The sequence below is a fragment of the Typopeltis vanoorti genome, chromosome 8, assembly GCF_054136105.1.
Source record: "Typopeltis vanoorti isolate ZY-2024b chromosome 8, IOZ_Tvanoo_1.0, whole genome shotgun sequence".
In the NCBI taxonomy this organism is placed as follows: Eukaryota; Metazoa; Arthropoda; class Arachnida; order Uropygi; family Thelyphonidae; genus Typopeltis; species Typopeltis vanoorti.
This window is the reverse complement of record NC_143556.1, coordinates 60,749,684-60,772,018: the sequence shown is the minus strand read 5'-3', so window position 1 is coordinate 60,772,018 and position 22,335 is coordinate 60,749,684. Positions and strand designations below refer to the sequence as shown.

At 38.0% G+C, this 22,335-nt stretch overlaps 1 protein-coding gene across 1 annotated transcript in view; it reads left to right on the top strand.

Annotated features, from left to right (window-relative positions):
• LOC150104032 (hemicentin-1-like) overlaps positions 1-22,335 on the top strand; it is a 792,930-nt gene that overhangs the window by 327,914 nt on the left and 442,681 nt on the right. The window contains exon 18 of the mRNA XM_090396385.1: positions 8,551-8,721. Coding sequence (XP_090252511.1) covers positions 8,551-8,721 — 171 coding nt within the window. The remainder of the gene's footprint in view (positions 1-8,550; positions 8,722-22,335) is intronic.

Below are 22,335 nucleotides of genomic sequence, written 5' to 3'. Positions count from 1 at the left end.
TATCATTCATCCAAGTCATCTTTCGGGCCTGCTCCTTGTACTCCTCATGTAACTGATCATTACACATTCATCTTGTGTTGTCTCCACAGTGTCTTCTTCTTCCAGATTTCATGCTTAATCTTTTCATTCATCCATTTTACTCCCACTTTCTTTAGCCTTTTCACCTTTTGGAATACACTCAGGCATTGCTGCTGTTAAATAGCTTTTGATTAATGCCCTTGTACCATCTATATTCTTAACACCCAACTCCTCTTTCCACACTATTGCTTCAAGTTGTCTCCTATGCTTTAAATAATCACTGGCCTTGTAGTTTCATATATCCCTTTGTTGTATAATGAAACCTGTGGAGCATTCATGACTAAACCAGTTTCTGCTGTTAGGAATGGAAAGAACATCAGTGCTAGAAATATGTAGCAGTCTTAGAATAATACATGAATGTATTCAGAACATTTTCAGCTGTTGGGCCATTATAATCATTTATTCCAAATAGTGGAAGAGGAAACCCCAAATAGTACTGAAGAAGTTTTACATATATGTGATTGGCCTGTAATATTTTAGGGATCATTGTGACTTTATTGCTTAAATAGCAAAATTTTAATACTGGAAGCCCTAAACCACTGAGATTCTTTTGATAGGTGAAGAAATTCCTTTTCAACATCTTTGTATTGTCTGGACCAAAAAAAAACTGCATAAATTCACCATATAATTTTTTTTTCTTTGGCCTTTGTACTGCTGTAATATTTATTACATATAGCTGAGCAAAGAAGATAAAGTTTATGCTAAACTTTATGTTTAATGTTGGCCAAGTGGTTAACTTCTCCACTCTCCACCCAAAAGGCTGCGGGTTAGAATCCCGCCGTGGGCATGGATGTTTGTGATTGTATATGAAAATAGTGGTGGTGGGCAGCAATAGATGCCGTTGGTGTAGATGATGAAGGTAGTTGCGGCTAGTGGAGACGGATAGTTGTAGATTAGATGCCCTACCTTGAAGAGTCTTTGGACTCCCAGAAGATGTTATATAATAATAATATTATTAACATAAACTAACTTAACTTAATTTCATGTTAAAGTTATGTTATGTGAAAAATAATATATTATGAAGACGGTACAAAACAGTAGGTAGTGGTAATGATGATGATAATTTTATGGTTTTAATGATACAAGGACAGCAAATGTTATACTGTGCTATATCAAAGGTTATAGCAGTACACAAGATAAGACGATCACAAATACCCAGGCCCTCGGTGGGATCCAAATATGAAATTTATTATTATTATTATTATTATTACCCAAGACCAACATGGAGTCAAAGACTCATCTGGGAGGTCCTTTTATCATACACACATCTCATCATATACCATGTTTTAAACACACTCGAATTCTCTGCAGACACCACACTCTCAGGCAAGGCATTCCAATTATTCACAACTCTGCTTGAAAAAACCTGCTTCTCACTTCCCTACTCACACCCTCTTTATACAGTTTCCAGGGATGACCTCTGGTTCTCCCCTGATCTCCTGCTATTTTCTGTAGAACCTCTTCAGCATTGATCCTATAACAATTCCTTACTAACTTGTAGGTCTCTCTGTCATATCTGCCCCTCTTCATCCTGTCCACCAGACTCTGAAAGTTGCATCTTCTCAATCTTTCCTCATACTCGACATTCCAGAGCTTAGAAGCTACCTTAGCCAGTCACCTCTGGACCCTTTACAACATCTCTTCATCCTTCTGAAAACCAGGTGACCAAATCTGGGCACAATAGTCCATGTGTGGCCTAATCAAAGCCCTTGTACAATGAAACAAGAATCTCCTTACTTCTACAAGTCAGTGTCCTCCACATCATTCCCAGAAGCCTTTGTGTTGTCTTCATAATTTTGGCTCTGTCCCCTAAATTTCAGATCCTTATCCACTATCACCTCCAGATCTCTTATTTCCTCCACCTCTGACAATATATCCTCACCAAGCATAAAGTCTGCATCCCATCTTTGTTTTCCAAATTTTAAAACCTCACATTTTGCAACATTGAACTCATATCCCCATTCCCATGCCCAACCACTCAATTTATTCAAGTCTTCTTGTAAGTCCACAACATCTTCACTACTCTTCATGCTTTGTCCCAACTTTGCATCATCTGCAAACAACTGAATATCTCCATCCAAACTTTCACCAATATCATTAATATACAAGTTAAACAGTAATGGCCTTAAAACAGGCCCCTTGAGGCACTCCACTAGTGACTTTCCTTTTCCTGGATATTGCTTCCCCCATACATAACTTGTTAATAGCCAATCTCCAATCCAATGCACAAATCTAATATCCAACCTCATCTGCTCTAGTTTGACTGTCAACTTACCATGAGGTACGCTATCAAAAGCCTTTGCGAAATCCAAGTATATTACTGTGTATCCTTCTACTGTGTCCAAGGAAGCAGTCACTTTATTGTAATAAGTAAGTAGATTACTAAAACATGACCTCCCTTTAGCAAATCCATGCTGTCCATCAATCCATGTTGACCACCATTGTTGTCAACCCAACTCCGGATCCTAGTTCTCACAAGCTTCTCCAACAACTTAAAAACAACACCTGACACACAGATAGGCCTATTTTTGAGTTCAATCACCTCTTGAGTTCATTTGATTCTTGAGTTCAATCACCTCCTTTATGAAGCGGCACAATCTTGCCCTCCTTCTACTCCTTATGAACTTGACCCAGTTTAAGACTCATATTAAAAAAATATGTCAAGGCCAGCATCAACTCCTTAGCACATTCCTTCAGAATACTCGGTGATATATTATCAAGTCTCACAGCCTTATTTACATCTAGTTTGCTCAACTCCCCATCAACTGCTCTCAATCTCTCCATGAAGTAACATTCACAATATTGAAAGACTGCTCATTAAGTATCTCCACCACACCTTCTGCAACAGCTGTTTTTATACCATTTTCGCCAATCAATGTCATCCTTCCATAATCATTCTTTCTTTTGCTGGCTACATATCGAAAGAACTCCTTAGGATTCTTTTTGGCTTCATTATCTAACTGCTGTTCGTACCTCACTTTAGCTACCCTCCTCACCAACGAAGTCACCCGCCTTGCTTGTTCTTTGTATTCCTCGTGGAATTGGTTATTTCCACTTCTCTTATGCTGCCTCCATAATGTCCTTTTTCTCTGTATCGCATGCTTAATCTCTTTATTCATCCATCTCACACCTACCTTATTTAACCTTCTCACCCTTGGAATACACTTAGATATTGCATCTACTAGATAGTTTTTGAAAATCCCTCAAGCTGCATTGATCTCTTTTCCAGCTAACTCCTCTTTCCATGCTACACCCGCAAGCTGTCTCTTGAGTGCTTCATAATCACTCCCTTGTAGTTCCACATATACCCTTTTCTTACAGCGGTCACACTGCTGGCAACCACCCAGGTAATCACCTAATGGTCACTCTCACCAATTGATGGGTGATTTGGCACCTCATTTATAATTACATCATCTGATGAGATGACTAAATCCAAACCCTCAATCCTCATGTGCTCTCTATTACATACTGTCTGAGGTAGTTATCCTCCCCAGAAAACTTATGAAACTAATTTTCTTTACTTCCAGTTGCTATCTCATCATTCCAGTCTATATTGCGATCACTCTTTTCTTATTGTTTGGCTAATTTGATTATACATTTCATAGTCACTACCATCCAACATTCCCTGGTCTATAACAACATCCAACCATGTATTTCATTCCATTCACCTCTATATCACCCCATACTGACTCACTACTGGCACAAAACCTTTTGCATCTCTACTTTGCATGGACATTATTCTTTCTCTATTATTGATAGCACTCGTCCTCCCTTTTTATCCCTTCTATTCTCATGAAACACATCATACCCTTCGATCTCTATTCCTCTCAGGACGTTGTCCTCATCTAACCATATCTCACTTATTCCAACAAATCTATTGTTTGGAGAGTGGGTATACCAACCACTTGACCAACCAGGCTGGCATTTTAATGATCAGATGCATGAGGAATATAAAGTGCAGGCTAAAGATGAAAAGCATGGTTATGAAGTAAAAAATACATATGAAAGGAGATTGGCCACTCATTCCAAAGGTAACTCAAGGGAATTCTTTTGCTGTATGGCAAGTAAGAGGAAGAATCATTATGGAAGGGTGACAATGGTGCATAGTTATGGTAACAGAATGACATTGTAAGGGATACGGAAATTATTTAATGAACACGTTATCAATGTATATCATAGCAATGTAAATTATATATTATACTGTACAATTTGTAGAAGGGAGGCAAATATTAGGAAAATTAGAGAAAAAAGAATCAGAGGTGCATCAGGTGTTATCCAAGTGCTCATCATGAGAGAGCACTCTATTTCACTACACATAACTTGCTGCCTCCACTACTTTATCTTCCAACTACACATGATACTGCTACCATCACACACAATGCCATCTGCCACCCATTACTACTTAATAACACTAGAAAAATGTTATTAATTTTTCTAGTGTTATTAAGTATACTATTAAATAAACTACTGATGACACACAAACTGGCCTATAATTATACACTTCCAGTCTGTTACCACCCTTATGCAATGGCACTATCTTACCTTCCTTCCATTCCATAGGCACCTTTCCTGCAGCCAGACTTTCACTGAAAAGCCAGGTTAAATGCACTGTCAGTTCCCTAGCACATTCTCTCAAAAACACTGCTGATGTTAATTTCCTTCAGGAAGATTTGAATAGACTTTTAACTTGGACAAAGGAGTGAGGTTATAATTTTAATATCAATAAGTGCAAGATGTTGCATTTTAGAGTGCAAAAATATAAGGCTATTTACTCTATTGACGGTGCAGTACAGTACTGCAGGATGTGGATGAGATTAGAGATTTCGGAGTCATGAATGACAGTAAACTAAAGTTTAGAGGGCATATTGCTAGTGTTGCGAAGGCTGCACACCGTAGTGTTGCTATGATAAGAAGTACTCTAACATGTAACAATAAGGAAGTGATAGTGCCACTGTATAAAGCACTGGTCAGACCACACACTTGGACTTTTGTGCTCAAATCTGGTCACCTGGTTTTCAGCGTGATGTGAAGGTGGATACATTCGAGAGGTTCCAGAGGCAAGTGACTAAGACAATAAGACTTTAGACTGCTGGCTATGGAGAGAGGTTGAAAAATGTGGAATGCAGATCCACATTTTTCAACCGTTTAAGTTAGGGAGAAGATTTTATCAGATTAATCCAGATGAGATTATAAAAAGAATAGAAGGCAAGAGTAGAATGGAATGCATTACCAGAATGTGTTGTTAATGCAAGGAGTGTTAAATATTTTAAGATTCAGTATGATAAATATGTTCAGTTGAATGAACTTCTATGAGGAATCTGCCGACTCCATGGAGTGTGCAATAATAATAATAATAATAATAATAACTAGTGAGAAAAATCACCAGGTTTTATATTTCATTATAACAAAAAGAAGAATAAAAATAAGTAATATATAAAAAGTTATTAAATGCTTAAACCCCTTTGTGACTTATGGTCCACCCTGTATATTAAATACAAGGGATTTTATCAGCTATATGACATAATAGAAAAAACCTAAATAACAAAAGCCAAGAAATGACAATAAAACGTTTTTATTATATCAATGCCTAACTAATTTCATCTTCTTAGAAGACTTCATTGTGTACATAACATTAAAAAAGAAATACAAAAAAAAATATACATTACAAGAGAACAACAGCTTGAAATTAAGTTGCAAAGTGATTGCTGGAATTTGAAGGAGTTCTGGATAATATAGTATTGTTGAGCATGTTCACATAGTTATGATCTCACATATACCAAAGTTGGATTGCTGAGGAGTAACAATCAGAGAGGTTATAGCTTAGGTTATTATTGGGGTGGACTGGATTGAGGACAATTTCTGTCAATTCAACATTCTTCTCTCACGTTCATCATAGCATCTAATCCAACTATCCAGATCACTGGATGCGCAATAGAATCTTCATTTTCAGAGTTGGCAGAATTAAGAACATGATTAGATCAAGAAGTTTCTTTAGTTCTGCCATACATGATGTCTCTTACATGCTCCTCCATCTGCAGCTGAATGGATTTCTCTGTCTGACCAAAATAGGGTAAATTGCTGTTACACCAATGATTGTTATTATTATTATTCCTGATACCTCCAAGGAGTCCGAAGACTCATCGTGGGAGGACATCTACAATTCTCTCTACACCTAACCTCTACTACGAATCATCTCCATCAACGCCATCTACCGCCCACTTCCAACACCACCACAACTAGTAATTTTTGTCTGTAAATTGCGTGTGTTCTGATGGGCCGATTTGTATGTATGCGGGATGAAAAACCCGAGTTTCCGGGAGAAAAAACCCTGCTACCTCCATATGAGATCGGCTAACTCACCTTCGATTGTAAACTCCTGAATATTTTAAGCTATCATGTTTAGGTTTAACTAAACCTAAACATGGCATTTCTATCTAATCACATTTTTAATTCTACATACTCAGATGATGAAGATTTTATCACTCACCCAGTGATATCTATTAGCAAACATTTTTAGATGCTGTGATGAGCTTGAGAGAAGAATTATTGAATTAACAGAAATTTTCCTCAATCTGTTCCTCCTTGATAATAGCCTAAGCCATAACCTCTCTGATTGTTACACCTCAGCTATCCAACTTTGGTGTATGTAAGATCATGCTTTTGTCAACATTCTCAACAATACTGTGGCATCCAAAGTTTGCAACTTAATTTATAACTGTTGTTCTCTTGTAATGTATATTTTTTGTATTTCACTTTTCATGTTATGCACCCAATAAGTCTTCTAAGAAGAGGAAAGCAGCTGTGTGTTCAAATAATAAATAGTTTTATTGTTATTTCTCAGCTTTTCTCATTAAGTTTTTTTCTGTTATTTCATATAGCTGAGTATAATATATGTTAAAGATACCAAGCTATTTTAAACCTGGTATTTACTCCATTTCCCAAGTAAGCAAACAGACAAATAAGTCAAGTTTGCACCTGCACGTAATTCAAGTCTAAGTGACCTGTAAAGTAGTACAAGTCTAGGCAACGGAGTAAAAACCAGGTTTAAAATAGCTTGGTATCTTTAACATATATTATACCCAAGGTAAAAAACTTTCTATGTATATATATATATGTAGAAAGTATTTTACCTTGGGTACCCAAGGTAAAATACTCTCTACATTTATATCTCCTCCAGAGATTTTTATTTAATAAGGTTAAAACACCTTATGGTAACTTGTTCTGGTAAAATACTTATAAGCTCTGTATTTCCAAATCTTGGTATTTCTAGCCTGGCTCCCACTGATGAGACCTCAATAAAGGTCGAAACCGGTCTGGGTAGTGGCCCCTTGCCTTTAATACAAAACATCATACATCCCCTCCTTGGAGATGTGTTTTGGCATTAAGGGTAAATATTAAGATTAGTGATCGGAGCTTATGCCACCTTTACCACGAGTTGCCTTGGTCTTGCACTACCTGTAGGATCAGCTATACTTGCATCACTTGCAGGCACAAACTTGACTTGTTTGTCTGTTTGCTTACTTGGGAAATGGAGTAAAACCAGGTTTAAAATTGCTTGGTATTTTTAACATATAACATATATATATATATATATATATACACATACATATACACACACACACATGTGTGTGGTGTGTGTGTGTGTGTGTGTGTGTGTGTAGAGAATCTGTAGCTCAGTTAGTATAGATGAAGCCCTTTGTTTGGAAAGACCTGGGTTCCATTCCTGTCCTTGATGTGAAGAACTTTTATCTGGTCTCGTTTCACTAAAGGTGAGTTAGCTGGTCTCATACAGAGATAGAGGGTTTTTTGTCCCCTTGAACACACATGGATTTACAGCCATGAATACATACGACCCAGCCATAGGCCTGATTCTTCAGCTATATGCTGGTCCTAAGCCCAGATAAAATGAAGGGGGGGGGGGGGAAGCAATGGTGAAGCACCCTATTAAAATATTACAGAAACACTTTGTGGCAAGAACACTTGCCTAAAAAGTTACCAAGTGTAGGACACAACTGAAGGGTTAAATCAATCAGTCAATATATATATAATGAATCATTTTAAATAACTTTTCTATCATTGCTATTTATTTGTTATTTATTTCATCTGAAGTATATCTTCTTACATTTCAATTTGCCAAGGGATAAAAATAAAGTTTGTTGCAGCCTTGAAGAGATTGTTGACTTACATTCTCCTCAGCATTGCTATTCTTCAATATGGAAAGTAGTGGATCTAGTAATTGAATGAATCACTTGACATTTCATAAATAGGTCAAGATATTGAAGGAAATTTGCAGATTGACAGAGTTATCAAAATTCCAATAAGTTTTGTTTTTCGGATAGTAAAAATTTTTTTTAAAAAAATTGAATTATTTTTAAAATAAGACTTGATTCTTGTTTTGTTTTGAACATACCAAGGTTTTTTTTTTTTTTTTTTTTTAAATTTCATTTAAAAGTTTCTTTTTTTTCTTTTCAGTTCATGGTGAGTGGGGAACGTGGAGTGAATGGTCATTATGTTCTCTATCCTGTAGTGGTGGTACTCGAGAAAGAACACGATCTTGTGACTCTCCTTCTCCTGAACATGGAGGACGGCACTGCATAGGCCCAGAGATTCAGTTAGATTATTGTAATAATGATCCATGTCCCAGTAGGTACCTAGAAAAAAATGTCAAAGAGATATGTGATATTATTATTATTTTTATTATTATTATTACACAGGTATCTCTATGGAGTCAGGGGACTCATCATTGGTCTATCATAACTCTCCTTAAACTCATTCACTGATGAAGCATCCATAACCACTGCTAGCAACCCATTCCACCAATTCACCACCCTCCATGCAAAAAATCTACTCCTAACACCCTTGTAACCACAATCTTACACAGCTTCCATTGTGGCCCTTATTCTTGTCCTTTCCATGTACTAAAAATCAGTATTCAGTGTGAACCCTATAAAATGCCTTGAATAATTTAAATGCTTCTATCATGTCTCCTCTTTTTGCATCCAGCTAATTTTTTATGCTTACAGACCATCAATCTATTCTCATAGGGAGCATTCTACAGACCTGATACGATTTGTGTCACTCACCTCTGGATCTCCTCCACAATTCATCCCGATGGAATCTGGGAGCTCAGATCTGTGCACAGTAGTCCACATGTTGCCTTATTAAAGCCTTATATAGGGGAACATTAATCTCTCTCCTTGCTTGTTAATGTGTGTTCTTCAACAACCACATAATCTGATGTGCTGTTTTGGTTACCTTCACAATATCCACCCTATACTCCCTGTCCACAATCACACCTAAGTCCCTGGCCTCATTAGTTTCCTGCAGTTCAGTTTAATCAATATAGTAGTGCTTCTGATCTCATCCCAAAGTGTATCACCTTACACTTGGTCACATTAAATTGGCAGTCATTTTTATTTGCCCATACTGCTAGTCTGTTTCAGTCTTCTGCAGGATCTCTACATCGCCTTTAGCATTTTCAGCAAACTACTGAAATGAGTAGGATAATTCAGATGTTGGACATGAGAAAAAAATGAACAAGAGAGTTAGTGTAGTTGTGGAGACAAATGATCTAAGTGGATGTAAGGAGCATGTGAAAGCACATATCAGGGGGTTTTTGAGAAGAGTGAAAGATAATAGTGCTGAGGGAAAAGTTCCCAGTGTTTTGCCCAGGTATGACAATGATGAGTTAAGATGGAGAGTCAAAATCATGAATGATATGTTAACAGAGCTGTGTGAGGAGAAGGGAGTACAGTTTTTGGATGCATGGCATGTGCTTGAGGAAAGAATAGAATTATACAGGTGTTATGGGTTGCATTTGAAGAGAGATGAAATGGTATCATTGATTGATACCATTTCATCTCCCTTCAAATGGTATCATTGATTGAGTTTATTCACTCCAAAATCATTGGAATAAGTGCAAGTTGGTTGAATGAAGATGATATTCTAATGGGAATATAAATAGAAAGATACAGTATTTTTCATGAGAACAAAAAGGGAGGGGGGGGGGGTGCCGCTGATGATAGCCTGGAAATTTTGTCCACATAAAGTAGATATGAAAGATGGAAATAGTGGCAATGCCTATGAGGCAGTGGGGGGTAACATAGAGATTGATAGGAAGATATATTTACTTGAATGTTGCTATAGGCCAAGGAATGCAGAGGGTGGTGATGAACAAATGTATAAACAACTTGGATTAGTGAACAAAGGAAGGGTAATTATAATGTGTGATTTTAATTATAGTGGTATAGATTAGAATGAAGAGATAGCTTTGAGAATAAGGAAAATTAATTTCTCAAGTTCTTGAGAGATAACTATCTCAGGCAGCACATAATGGAGGGCATATGAGGATTGACAATTTCAGATCTGATCATATCATCGGTGGATCAGATCTGTGATCCACCGATGATACGATCAGATGTATGTGATATGATCAGATGTATGTGGAATTATAAGGCTCGCAGTTATGACAAGCTTAAGAGACAGATTGGAACTATATCATTCCATGCAATAATTTTCTTTGATTGCATAAAGTAAGGAAGTTAGTAAAGAAAACAAAACAAGTTGAGCAGAAATGAAATAAATGTTGCTTGGGAACTGACAAAAAATACCTAACAGCATCAAAATATGAATGTATTCCAAAGGCCCAAAGGCTGAATAAGGTAGGTGTAAAATGAATGAATGAGGGGCCTTAAGCATGAAATCTGGAAGAAGAGGATGCTTTGGAAGCAGTACAAGATGAATAATGGCAATAATCAATTACATGAGGAGTATAAAGAACAATCCAGGAGAGTAACTTAGTTAGTAAAGAAAACAAAAGTGCCGTATGAGCAGAAATTGACATATCAGGCAAAGAAAAATTCTAGAGAGTTTTTTTAGATATGTAGCAAGTAGAAGGAAGAATGATCATGATAAAATGGTAACTGCTGCAGGAGATTTTGTTGAGGTATTCAGTGATCAATTAATAAGAGTGTTTCATCCTGATAAGGGTGGAATTATGAGGAAATATTGTGTAGAGGACATAGAAGAGGATGTCTTCACTGTGAGTGAGCAGGAGGTATTTGAGGAAATAAATAAATTGATGTCAATAATGCAATAGGATTTGATGATATATCACCAAACGTCTTAAGGGAAGGTTCCAGGAAATTGGCAGTTGCATTGGCATGCTTGTTTAATAAGTCTTACAACAGCACTGGTTCCAAGGGAGTGTAAGGAGGGTAAACTTGTTCAATTGCATAAAGTAAGGAAGGTACTAGAGAGATTGGTGAGAAGAAGGATACAGAAATGGGTTGATAACAACAGTATTCTCTGTGGTTATTAGCATGTTTTTGTTAAAGGGAGAGCATGTTTTACTAACTTACTTATGTACTATAACAAGGCGACAAATGCCTTGGATGAGGGAGATGCATATGTTGGATTTTGCAAAAGCTTTTGATATAGTGCCACACAAACAGCTGTTAAATAAATTGAAACATATGGGGTTGGATAACATACTTCTGAGTTGGATCAGTGACTGGCTGTCAGATAAGTATCAGAAAGCTTTATATGGGGTTGCAGTATCCTGAAAGAGGAAGGTCACTAATGGTTTACCATGGGGTCAATTTTGGGACCATTGTTGTTCAATTTGTATGTTAATAATATTGGGATGGGTTTAACTAGTGATATCAGCTGTTTGCAGATGATGCAAAATTGGGGAGAGCAATGCAGAGTCAAGTAGATGGTATGGCCTTCCAGTAGGACTTGAATAGATTGCATGAATGGTAAGTGGAACTATCAGTTCATTGTTGCAAAGTGTAAAGTTTTGAGATTTGGTAAGCAACAATAGGATGTAAAGTATACACTTGGTGTGGAAACTTTAAAAGAAGTAGAGGAGATGAGAGGTCTGGGAGTGATGGTTTACAAGGACCTGAAATTCAGGGGATTACATTGCACAAGTTGGATTTTGGAGACATCACATCAGATAATGGCAATGATGTGGAGGAACCTCACATGCAGAAATAAAGAGGTTATGATGCCATTGTATTAGGACTTGATCAGACATCATATGGATTATTGTACACAGATTTGGTCATTGGGTTTTCATGGTGATGAGGATATGTTGGAAAGCATCCAAAGAAGATTCACAAAGGTGGTCAGTTGTCTTTGGAATGATATTGGTGTGTTGTGAATGTATACATGTTCACAACACACTCGGACAAAGTTGGATGAGCATTGTGTGAAATAGTGTGTACCTCCCATGATGAGTCTCTGACCCCATGGAAGTTAAATGTTAAATATAATAATAATATTTCCCGTCAGATTATTTCCTATATCATTGATATACAAATTAAACAACAGAGGCCCAAGTACCGAACCCTGAGTTACACTACTGTTCACTTGGATTTATCTCCTTCTCCTGTATTTAACTCCTTCATAAAGCACTCTTTGATATCTGTCCATCATCCCCCCCTCTAATTCAAATCACCAGAATCATATCCATCCTCATTTGCTCCAATTTATGCAGAGTTCTATGTGGAATCTTGTCAAATGCTTTTGCAAAGTGTAGCAATATGACCGAGTAGCCGTTTCCCCTTATCCAATTCATTGTCATTTTATGATAAAAAGTAAGCAAATTACTAAGGCAAAATGAACCATTCACAAAACATGTTGTCCCTTCTAGAGTATTATCATATTCCTAACCACCCAGTCCTGAATTCTGTTTTTCACCAATTTCTCCAATACCTTAACTCCCATTCCTCATATTCTGATTGACCCATACTTTGCATCTTCTGTCTTGGTGCCTCTTTATTGAAAGGGTGTGGAACTTGATATGGAAACTTTAAAAGAAGTAGAGGAGATGAGAGGTCTGGGAGTGATGATTGACCTCTATTTTGCCTTCTTTCTACTCCATTGACACCTTTCCAGGAGACTGAAGCTTAAATTAAACATCTTAGTCAGAGGATCTGATAGTTCCCTTGCACATTCTCATAATGCATGGGTCAATTTGCCATCTAATCCCATGAGTGTGTTCGTATTATGGTTCTGCAATTATTGCACCTCCATTTCTTCAACCTCTATCCTCCTATCAGTCAATGTCACAGCAGGCATTTCAATGTCACCACCTCATTATGTGGGTCTCCTTCAGGAAATTCAAGGACCTGTTGAGTAATACTCTCCTTGTAACATACTATCCTAAATTTATCTCTTATTGAATACATTCACATCAAAAATCCATTCATGGCATCCAATGGTAATGTATTCCAAACACACATGCAACACACTATGAAAAGAATTTGGATCTCACATGCTTTCTAACCATATCCTTACTGGTTTCCAGGGAAGATTTCAAGTCCTCTCTCTCTCTTCTCTCTCTCTCTCTCTCTCTCTCTCTCTCTCTCTCCAGCTGCCATGATCTGCAAATCTCACTTGAATCAATAACATGTTCCTCTAATTATTTGTAATGCTTTTCTCTATTGTCCATTTCTCAAACTTTGAACACTGCATCTCTTTAGTCTGTTGTAATATGCACAATTCTGCAGTATAATAGGATGTTGATTCTCTGAACCCAGACCTTTTTTTTATTACCCCCCCCTTCATTTCCAAATACACCTAACCATATACCAAAGATGCCAAGAAATTGTATTCTCGGTTTCATCCTTTATTGCACATGAAGTCACTTCATGAATGGGCTATTTGTATATAGAAGCTACTGACTTCACATCAATTGCCTTGCTATCCCATGACGCAACACACACATATTTTTACTGACTGGCATAATGCTATGCATTATGGAAAGGGCCACTTCCCATACTGGTTTTGACCTTTATTGAAGTGAAAAAGTGAAGGGGATGCTCATCATAGGCCTACAGTAGTTAGTATAGGAGTGCAAGAGAGCCTGACAGCATTAGCTAGGAGAAAGAAAGACAGATAGATAGTATGAAAGATAGACAAAAATGCCTCAGCTCTTTTATATCATCATCATATAGCCAAAGGCTATTAGTTTTCCTTTTTCACCAATCTCATATCAGTGGGAGCCAGACCCAGAAGTGATACCAAGGTTGAAGTAATGCAGAAGTCATATTTCTCTGTATTAGAGATAGGTATTGAAAGCTTTTTCACTTGGTTGTACTATAAACTAAAGATGCCATGAAATTATATTCTTGGTTTCATCCTTTATACAAGTGTAAGCAAACAAAGTTTGCACATGAGGTCACTTCATGACTGGGCTACTTGTATATTTAATCCAGAGTATTTTAGTCATAAGGTGTGACACCTTTTGGCTACTTGTGTATGGAAATATGACTTCTGCATTACTTCAACCTTGGTATCACTTCTGGGTTTGGCTCCCACTGATGAGACCTAGAAGGGATACCAAGGCAATAACTGATGTGAAGTCAGTAGTCTCTATATACAAGTAGCCCAGTCGTGAAGTGACTTCATGCACAAACTTTGCTTGCTTACACTTGGATAAAGGATGAAACCAAGAATATAATTTCTTGGCATCTTTAGTTTATAGTATAACCAAGTGAAAAAAATTTCAATACCTGACTATATTTTAAAAGAGGTTGACCCAGAAAATGATTTGATATTTGGGGACAAGACAAGTATAGGTTGATTGTGTAAATATTATATTGTTTCATTGAACCACTAAATGAGAAGCTTCAATGAAAATGAAAAACATCAATTTAAATATGCTTATTATACTTCACAAGAAATTATATTCTTGTTTTACTTTTTTATCGAAGCGTAAGCATAAGCATGAAGTAACTTAATAACTAGTCTATTTGTATGCAGAGGCTGTGATTTCACAGGCAGAGTCACTACCCAGATCGTTTTTGACTATTATTGAGTCTCATCAGTGGGAGCTAGACCCAGGAAAATGCCAAAACTAAATTAATGCAGAAATTATATATTTTCCATATACAAGTAGAAAAAAAGGCATGTCACTTTATTATTAAAGACACTGGTTGAGAGAGTTGTGGAAAGTATTTCTGCTTGGTTACAATGTATATTATACTTTAAAAAATTGCATTCCTGTTAGTCCACGTGGTTAGCTGAGTGGCTATGCGCTTCATAACCATATGCCTGGGAAAGGAGTGCCCTGGGTTCGATTCCCGTTGCCAACGTGAGGAGCTTAAGGATCTTTCTCAGACATAGCTAAGTTAGCTGATCTTGGGCGTGGACTGCAGGGTTTTTCCTCCCGCAAACAGGCAAACCAGCTCCTGTGAACTCACTCATCTACAGACATAGGACACATCGGGAAGTATAGGACTATCCACCTTATCCTTGGGACGTGTATGGCTTAAGGATAGCCCCGTAACAGGCCACCAGGCCTAATATGTGATGGGAAGAAGCATTCCTGTTATAATCCTATTCCCAAACATAACCATAAGTGTAAAGTAACTTCATGACTAGACTACTTGTATACAGAGGTTGTTAGTATCCCATAATGCAAAAACATTATGCCATTGATCACTACCTGCTGTGAAGTATCAAAAGGAAAGAGTGAAAGAGTTAACATAGTGAGTCTGTTGCTATTGTATGACAGAGTTCAGCCGAGGAGGAGGGCCATAATAGTGAATGAGTCGATGCATAGATAATGCAGGAGGAATAGTGTGGAATTTGTGAGTGTGTGGAGTGAGTTTCATGGAGCTTTTGAATGGATTTGGTGTTCAGAGTCTGGAAAAAGTGTTGCTGAATGAGATGAAAGTGGATGAGCATGATCAGAGAAACTAGAGCTTTTAGGGGGGGGGGGAGCCTTTGAGCAAGTAGGTACAAAGATACCAGTGAGGCACTTGAGTGTAAGAATGTGCAGAAAATGCCTAAGTTAGTACAACTGGTAACTGGTAAGTTAGTACAACTGGTACCAGAATGAGATAGTTAGTATAAAGCATAAGGACAGCAGTAGGCCTCAGGGGTATTTTTTCACTTTAAATAACTAATGCCAGGAACATTCCGAACATGAGGGAGAAGTGTTTGGCATTGATTAGTTGAACCTGACCAAAGGTTACTGGCATTAGTGAGATGGAATTAGCTGATAGAAGATAATTATATTGTTAGTGGGATAGAATGTGAAGGGTATGGTGTTTACAGGGAGGATAGTGAGAAAATAATGAGGGAGGAGTGTTATTGATGATAGCTGATGAGAGAAATTCAACCAAAGAGAGTAGGAGTTCAACTGCATGCTAGTGAAATAGCACATTTTAGACCATTTGATGTGAGATAGTGGCCAGCAGAACAAAATATACAGTTGGATGCTTCTATTCTAAAGGGGGGCGCTAGTGGGTCAAGCGCTATGAACGTCTTTTGAAGAGCTCCTGATTCAGATAAGTTTTACTAGGAATAATTAAGTATATATGCGTAATTGTTTAAGTAAGAGCGGCTGTAAACGTTGTACGCTACCGATATTATTAGTGTAGGGTTTTTTCTTGCTTAAACTAAATACGAAAACATTAATATTAGACCTAGTAACCTGCAGAGAAAAAAAAAAAAATTGCGGCGGCATTGTCATTCCATGATTTTAATTTGGATTTCAGTCGGTTCGTTAAGTGTGAGGTCTGTTATATGTATTCCTTCGACTACATAAATGATTTGTGGATGTTTAGTGCGGATGGAAGAAGGGTGTGTGCGAAATGTGACCTGAACGAGGAATTGATGAATGCGAATATGAAGTTGATGACAGAAAGTGCTAGTACCGATAGTGTCGCGAGTGCACGTTTGAAAGAGACGGATGGCGGGAAAGACAGGCGAAAAAATGTTAAAAAATCAGGAAAAAAGAAAAAGAGCGACTTGACAACCGTAACGGATGTTAAAAGGGATGAAAGTAAGGCGGAAAGAAACGAAATTGAGAGAACGAATGAAAGTAGAAATGGCGTGGTGCAGAAATCGCAAGTAAAAAAAATCGAAAGAATGAATGATAGCGAAAAAAGAATGACTGATGGCGAAAGTTGGACGCATGTTGGAACGAAAGTACTGAACCAAAGAAAGATGAATGACAGTAAAAGTGAGAAGAATGATAGCGAAAGTTGGACGCATGTTAGTCCGAAAGTACGGAAACAAAGAAAGATATGTGAGAGTGAGAAGAATGATAGTGAAAGTTGGACGTATGTTGGACCGAAAGTACGGAAACAAAGAAGGATGAATGAGAGGGAAAGTGAGAAGAGGGGGTCGAGAGTTAGAAAGTTAGAAAGATTTAATGATAGAGTGAATGTGTCGCGAGGTTCAGAAGGTGAATTGGATTGGATGAAGCAAGAAATGAAATGGATGCGGAATGAAATTGAGAGAATTCAGGTCAAAACTATTAAAATAAATCATGATGGCATGAAAGAGATAACAAAAGATGAGCGAGTGGCGTTGTATGGCGACTCCATTATTAAAGGTGTGCTAGAGGATAAAATGCACAAGGTATGTTTTCCAGGCGGTAAAATGAGTAGAGTGATTGAGGCATTGAATATGAGGCGGGAACGAGCAAAAGAGTTAATTGTATTAATTGGTACGAATGATTTGAGAGAGAACAAAGAGCATGTCAAAATGAATGTCAGGAGACTGCTTGGAAAGATAAAGGAGAATAGTGTGACAGGAAGGGTGGTCAGTGTGTTGCCTAGGTATGATTGTGGTGAAATGAGGCGGAGAGCAAGGATTATGAATGATATTCTGGCTGAAATGTGTGAGGAGATGGGAGTAGAGTTTGTTAATGTGTGGAATGAGTTTGAGGGATGAAGTGAGCTGTATGGGAGCGATGGACTGCATTTGAGTGGGTATGGTGTGAGTCGCTTGGAGAGACTGCTGCTGGAAGGTAGAGAAGTGAATAGAGAGAATGAATCAGATCGAGAGGGGAGTGATGTGGAAGAGCAGGAGAGTAAGACAGGAGAGATTGAAGGAGTGGAAATGAATGTGGAAGTGAGTGGTATGAGTATAGAAAATGAGAGAATGGGTGTGCAAGAGGAGCAGGGAAATGGCGAGGCTCAGGGTGGACAGGGATACACAGCGTGAGAAAGGTGGATAATCCAAGAGGAGGTGAGAGAATGTGTAGGCAGGAAAGTAATGGGATGATCAGGGATCAAAAGGAAACAGATGGAATTGCAAAGGGTTCTAAAATGAAGAAGCAGAAAGGGAAATGGCCCCAGTCCAGCATGGAGAGATCACATCGAGTGAGTGGTATCAGTGGAACTAGCTGTAGATCCAGAAATGAGTTGTTGTGTTTGTATACCAATGCTAGAAGTATAAGAAACAAGGCGGATGAAATGGTTGCACTAATTGCGTCTGTGCACCCAGAGATTGGCGGAATAAGTGAGACATGGTTAGATGAGGATGACATCCTGACAGGAATAGAGATGGAAAGGTATGATGTGTTTCGTGAGGATAGAAGGGGTAAAAAGGGAGGGGGAGTGCTATTGATGATAGAGAAAGAGTTATGTCCATACAAGGTAGAGATGCAAGAGGGAAATGGGGCCAGTGGTTTTGAGGCAGTATGGTGTGAGATAGAGGTGAATAGAATCAAATAGCACTCCCCCCGGGATGTTGTTATAGACCTGGTAATGTGGATGGTGGTGATAGTGAAATGTATAGTCAAATAAGCCAAGCAAATAAGAAAAGGGTGATCATTATGGGTGATTTTAATTATGGCAATATAGACTGGAATGAAGAGATAGCAACTGGAAGTAAAGAAAATGAGTTTCTTGAGTTTTTGAGGGATAACTACCTCAGACAGTATGTAACAGAGGGCACAAGAGGATTAAGGGTCTTGGATTTGGTCATCTTATCGGAGGATGTAATTATCAATGAGGTATCAAATCATCCACCAATTGGTGAAAGTGACCATGGGGTGATTACTTGGGTGGTTGCCAGCAGTGCAAGGACCCCAGTGAAAAAAGGGTATATGTGGAACTACAAGGGGGGTGATTATGAAGAGCTCAGGAGACAGCTTGCAGGTGTAGCATGGAATGAGGAGTTAGCTGGAAAAGAGATCAATGCAGCTTGGAGGATTTTCAAAAAATATTTAGTGGATGCAATGTCTAAATGTATACCATGGGTGAGAAGGTTAAATAAGTTAGGTGTGAGATGGATGAATAAAGAGATTAAGCATGCAATACAGAGAAAAAGGGCATTGTGGAGGCAGCATAAGAGAAGTGGAAGTAACCAATTTCATGAGTTCTACAAAGACCAGGCAAGGAGAGTGACTTGGTTGGTGAGAGTAGCTAAAGAGAGGTATGAACAGCAGTTAGCTAATGAAGCTAAAAAGAATCCTAGGGAGTTCTTTCGATATGTAGCCAGCAAAAGAAAGAATGATTATGGAAGGATGACATTGATTGGAGGAAATGGTATAAAGACAGCTGTTGCAGAATGTGTGGTGGAGATACTTAATGAACAGTTCATAAAGATCTTTCAATCTTGTGAATGTGACTTCATGGAGAGATTAAGAGCAGTTGATGATGGGAAGGAGAGACTGACTGTAAGTGAGGAAGAGGTGTTTGGGGAGTTGAGTAAACTAGATGTAAATAATGCTGTGGGACTTGATAATATATCACCGCGTATTCTGAAGGAATGTGCCAGAGAGTTGACACCTGCCTTGACATATTTTTTTAATACGAGTCTTGCACTTGGTCAAATCCCTAAAGAGTGGAAGGAGGGCAAGATTGTGCCACTTCATAAAGGAGGTAATCGAACTCAAGCATCAAACTATAGGCCTATCTGTGTGTCAGGTGTTGTGGTTAAGTTGTTGGAGAAGCTTGTGAGAACTAGGATCCAGAGTTGGGTTGACAACAATGGTATAATCTTTGATGGACAGCATGGATTTGCTAAAGGGAGGTCGTGTTTTAGTAATCTACTTACTTATTACAATAAAGTGACTGCTTCCTTGGACAGAGGAGAAGGATACACAGTAATATATTTGGATTTTGCAAAAGCTTTTGATAGAGTACCTCATGATAAGTTGACAGTCAAACTAGAGCAGATGGGGTTGGATATTAGATTAGTGCATTGGATTGGAGACTGGCTATCTGATAGGTATCAACAAGTTGTGTATGGGGGTGCAATATCCAGGAAAAGGAAAGTCACTAGTGGAGTGCCTCAGGGATCTGTTTTAGGGCCATTACTATTTAACTTGTATATTAATGATATTGGCAAAGATTTGGATGGAGATATTCAGTTGTTTGCAGATGATGCAAAGTTGGGACGAACCATAAAGAGTAGTGAAGATGTTGTGGTCTTGCAAGAAGACTTGAATAAATTGAGTGATTGGGCAAGCAAATGGGGATGTGAGTTCAAAGTTGCAAAATGTAAGGTTTTAAAATTTGGAAAACAAAGATGGGATGCAGAATTTATGCTTGGTAAGAATATATTGTTGGAAGTAGAGGAAATAAGAGATCTGGGAGTGATAGTGGATAAGGATCTAAAATTTAGGGGACACATCGCCAAAATTGTGAAGACAACACAAAGACTTCTGGGAATGATGAGGAGGACACTGACGTGTAGAAGTATGGAGATTCTTGTTCCATTGTATAAGGCTTTGATTAGGCCACACATGGACTATTGTGCCCAGATCTGGTCACCTGGTTTTCAGAAGGATGAAGAGATGTTGGAAAGGGTCCAAAGGCGACTGACTAAGGTAGTTTCTGACCTCTGGAATGTCGAGTATGAGGAAAGATTGAAAAGATGTAATTTGCAGAGTCTAGTGGAGAGAAGGAAGAGGGGAGATATGATAGAGACCTACAAGTTGGTAAGGGGTTGTTATAGGATCAATGGTGGAGAAGTTCTACAGAGAATAGTGGGAGATCAGGGGAGAACCAGAGGTCATGCCTGGAAACTGTATAAAGAGGGTGTGAGTAGCGGAGTGAGAGGCAGGTTTTTTTCGTGCAGAGTTGTGAATGATTGGAATGCCTTGCCTGAGAGTGTGGTGTCTGCAAGGAGTTTGAATGTGTTTAAGACCCGGTATGATGAGATGTGTGTGAGATAAAAGGACCTCCTAGAAGAGTCTTTGACTCCATGAGGTCTTGTTTAATAATAATAATAATAATAATATTGCCTGGGAAATGTAAAGGATGATGGGGATAGTATGCATTGGTAAATAAGCTCAGTTAGTGGTGGGTTATTATTATGAGGAGTTTCAAATATAGGAACATACATTGGAAGGAGAAAAGGACACATGGGAGAAAGCAAATGGAATTTATGCAGTTATTAAGAAATAATTACCTGAGGGAGTATATGATGGAATGAACCAGTGATTTGAAAGTGCTTTATTTAGTAATTGCATCAGAGAAGTTGTCTATAACTAATATTGACACCAATATAACTATAACCAATATAAACCAATATTGGCTGCATTTCCACCAATGGCTAAAAGTAATCATATGGTCTTGACCTTGAAGGTAGCTAAATGTTTTAAATTTTCAGAAGTTAGGATTTTTTTTTTTTAATTAAATGTCTGGTAAGTATGACAAACTCAGGAGATTGCTATTGCTATGATCAGTGCCCTGGCATGAAACTCTAAGGGCTGGATGTTGATAATGCATGAGGAGTGATAAAGCAATGTGCGACAGAAGTAATAGTAGACTACATACCTAGAGTCAAAAGAATAAACCAAGTGGGAGTTAAATGGATGAATACCGACGTTAAGTTTTGTGTACTGACATTTTTTTGTGTGTATACCAACATTAAGTAAATTGAGTGACTAGTGGAGTGATGCTGAACTCTGTACTAGGACCTCTACTCCTTAATTTGTATATTAATAACATAGCAGAAGATTTGCAGTAGGATTTCGGCTTGCTGATGATGCAAAACTGGGGGAGGGCAATAGTTGATAAAGGTGATATAGATATGAGGCACATCCAGAAAGTAAGGTCCATTCAGAATTTACAACAAAATAAGATATGGAAGAGGGATTGGGCATGTGTGATAGCATAGAGTGACTCATTAGCTGTTGACCATTTTGCTTTTGTTCCATTACCATTTATTGTCTTCTACAAATAATTTATAATGAGTGCTGTGATAAAAAATCCTGCCATTTGCAAGGCTCATGGTGTGATACGATTTTTGTTTGTGGAAACAATAACACTGCAGAAATTAATTGACGATTGTTTAAGGTGTATGGGCATAACATAATGAATGATGGTAAGGTTAAGCAATGGTGTCGTTTCCACCAAATCGTCTGTCACCACACTTAGCCCAACCTTGCAACTGGTGGAATTTTTTTATCACAGCACTTATTATAAATTATTTGTAGAAGACAGCAAATGATAACAGAATGAAAGTAAACTAGTGATAGCTACCTAATGAGTCATT